The sequence below is a fragment of the Anneissia japonica genome, unplaced genomic scaffold, assembly GCF_011630105.1.
Source record: "Anneissia japonica isolate Jap-2015-1 unplaced genomic scaffold, ASM1163010v1 scaffold301505_len2392_cov382_single, whole genome shotgun sequence".
Taxonomy (NCBI): Eukaryota; Metazoa; Echinodermata; class Crinoidea; order Comatulida; family Comatulidae; genus Anneissia; species Anneissia japonica.
This window is the reverse complement of record NW_022686315.1, coordinates 1-2,392: the sequence shown is the minus strand read 5'-3', so window position 1 is coordinate 2,392 and position 2,392 is coordinate 1. Positions and strand designations below refer to the sequence as shown.

Here is a 2,392-nt window from a genome sequence, read left to right as displayed (position 1 = left end):
GGTGGCATTGGATTTAAATACTTTGCTTTAGGAGACGTAGTGATTTTGATATCATTCGGTCCGCTTGCTGTCATTTTTACTTATCTTGTTCAAGTCGGCCATTTTTCACTTGCTCCTCTTTTATATGCTATACCATTAGCAATGAACACAGAGGCGATTCTGCATAGTAACAACACAAGAGATATGCCTCTAGACAAGAAAGCTAAAGTTGTAACAATTGCCATACTTCTTGGAAAAACTGGTTCCTATGTTTTATACAGTCTTCTTTTATTTGTTCCATACTTGATGTTTGCAGTAATAGCAATCAACTACTCAACTGCGTTCTGTCTCCCACTCTTAACCTTACCGATTGCATTCACCCTTGAAAAAGACTTTCGGAGAAACATTTTGAAAAATATTCCACAAAGAACATCAAAACTTAATTTGTTGTTTGGATTCCTCTATGTCATAAGTGTAATGATCACTGAACCTTTACCAGGAATTGGATAGGCCAACATAGGGTCTAGGATGTCTCTACACTCATGGGCCTATTTGAGATATGTTGGCATTTGTGTATGATGTTTTCAGCCATGGGGCTTGGAGCTACTAATTTTTTTGCAGCAGCCTATGATATATCCTTAACCTGTATTTGACTTCAAGAGCTAGGATGGTTGGTTTGGGGAATTCATGATCATATGTGGATGAGACATTGCTCTAAATTGTTAATTGGAAACACAAGTCGCTGATGTTTTAACTACTGATTTCTGGGTGGGATCTTTGGGTGTCACAGTAATATTTTATCCTCAAATGTTAGTTCTGTGGTGGAATTTAAACAAAGGCAGATTGACCAAGTGACCACCTACAGTGTAACTGAGGTTTGGACAACATAACCATTCAAGATGAAAAGATGATATCAGCTCACCTCTGATGATGTGCTTGATGTGGACTTAATCAGTATACAGAAAAATATCATGTGTGTATGTAATACTACATACTCTGCTATGTGCTATGAATATGATGCCACCATTGCTTTCAAATGCTATAAATGGTTGTCATTTTTGGGGGGGTTTTTTATGTTTTTTTAATAATAATAGTTGGATTTGTAGAGCGCATCATGCAAAAAAGCCTGTATGCGCTTGGTGATTGAGCTCTTTGAGTTTGACATTTTGAAAAAAGTTTAAGTTAAAACAAATCTACAAAGTTGTTATTCCTCCTGTCTCTCTGTACATACTACAGTAGCAGGCCAAAACATTCTGGGTTATTTATTGATTATAAGAAGGTAGAAGTTATTAGGCCCTATTATTGCTACTGTGAGTGGTGTTAATTTGGTAATGGATACCAAGATGATAATCTCCAATACTGGTAGTGTGATGTTTACAAGACCTTTCCATGAAATACGTTGTTACATCTTACAAAGGGGGAACCAGTCAATTCGAGCGGATGCCAGTTCGAACAACAGCCTGTGCGAGTTATATACGAATTAAATAAAAAATTTCCTATTTTGAGCTAACAATTTGCATTCGGCAGCTCTACTGTAGGCTCAAGATTTGATTGGGAGCCAGGGGAAAAGGCCTACAGTACAAATACAATTACAACATTATCCAATTACAAATGTATTTGGCTTTTTTAAATACAAAAGAGACAAAAACAAATACTGTAAAATGAAATGTGCGCAATTCAATAGTTTTAAAATATAGGCCTAAGTGCTTGTTAGTAGCCATCTGGTAGTTGGATTGAGAACAAGAACATGGAATAAAGAACATGGAATAATTATCAAAATTACACCAAAAATATTTCATAACTTTACATAGTGCACAGAGCATTTTTGCATTTCAAACAAACAAAAGTTCTATTTCACTCACAAATACAAGGAGAGGGCAACGATAAATTTGCTTGAATTGACTGGTATTCTACAGAGAGTATAATTTTTTATTTTATTGATAACAATTTTATAAAATAGTGTACTCTACAGTAATTCATATCCAATGTTTGTTTATTATATAATGTATGTACTGTAGATCTCAGATCTAATGTAGTTTCAATAGAAGATGTTAGAGACTACAGTGAGTCATACAGTTAGTAATGCTGCAAATAAATGCTTGAATCTGAAAACCACAGTGAGTACAGTAGTTTGTGTTTTGCTTTATTATATAACATGTCATAACAAATGGTGAAGGACCTGCTCTCTTCCATCGGTGTTATCACTGTACCGTATACATGTTGTACCCAACTTCACGTCACTGATACTAATCCAGGCACTTTTCATTGTCAATCTAGTGATACTATTTGTTGAAGCAGGGTTTGCGATAATGTTAAATTTGCATGATCTGTCAAAAATATTAAGAGTCAAACACAAACGAACAACACAAAATTAATGTAACAATAATTACCCTTTAATTACAATTCACTGCAC

At 34.9% G+C, this 2,392-nt stretch overlaps 1 protein-coding gene across 1 annotated transcript; it reads left to right on the top strand.

Moving 5' to 3' along the window:
• Positions 1-141: 141 nt before the first annotated feature.
• Positions 142-489, top strand: LOC117114156 (ubiA prenyltransferase domain-containing protein 1-like). Its single transcript, XM_033257726.1, has one exon. It carries the CDS (start codon positions 142-144, stop codon positions 487-489), a length of 348 nt encoding a protein of 115 aa, XP_033113617.1.
• The last annotated feature ends 1,903 nt before the right edge of the window (positions 490-2,392 follow it).

Excerpts from the sequence above, each read along its gene's own strand:
- LOC117114156 (XM_033257726.1), top strand. The coding sequence starts at position 142 with ATGAACACAGAGGCGATTCTGCATAGTAACAACACAAGAGATATGCCT.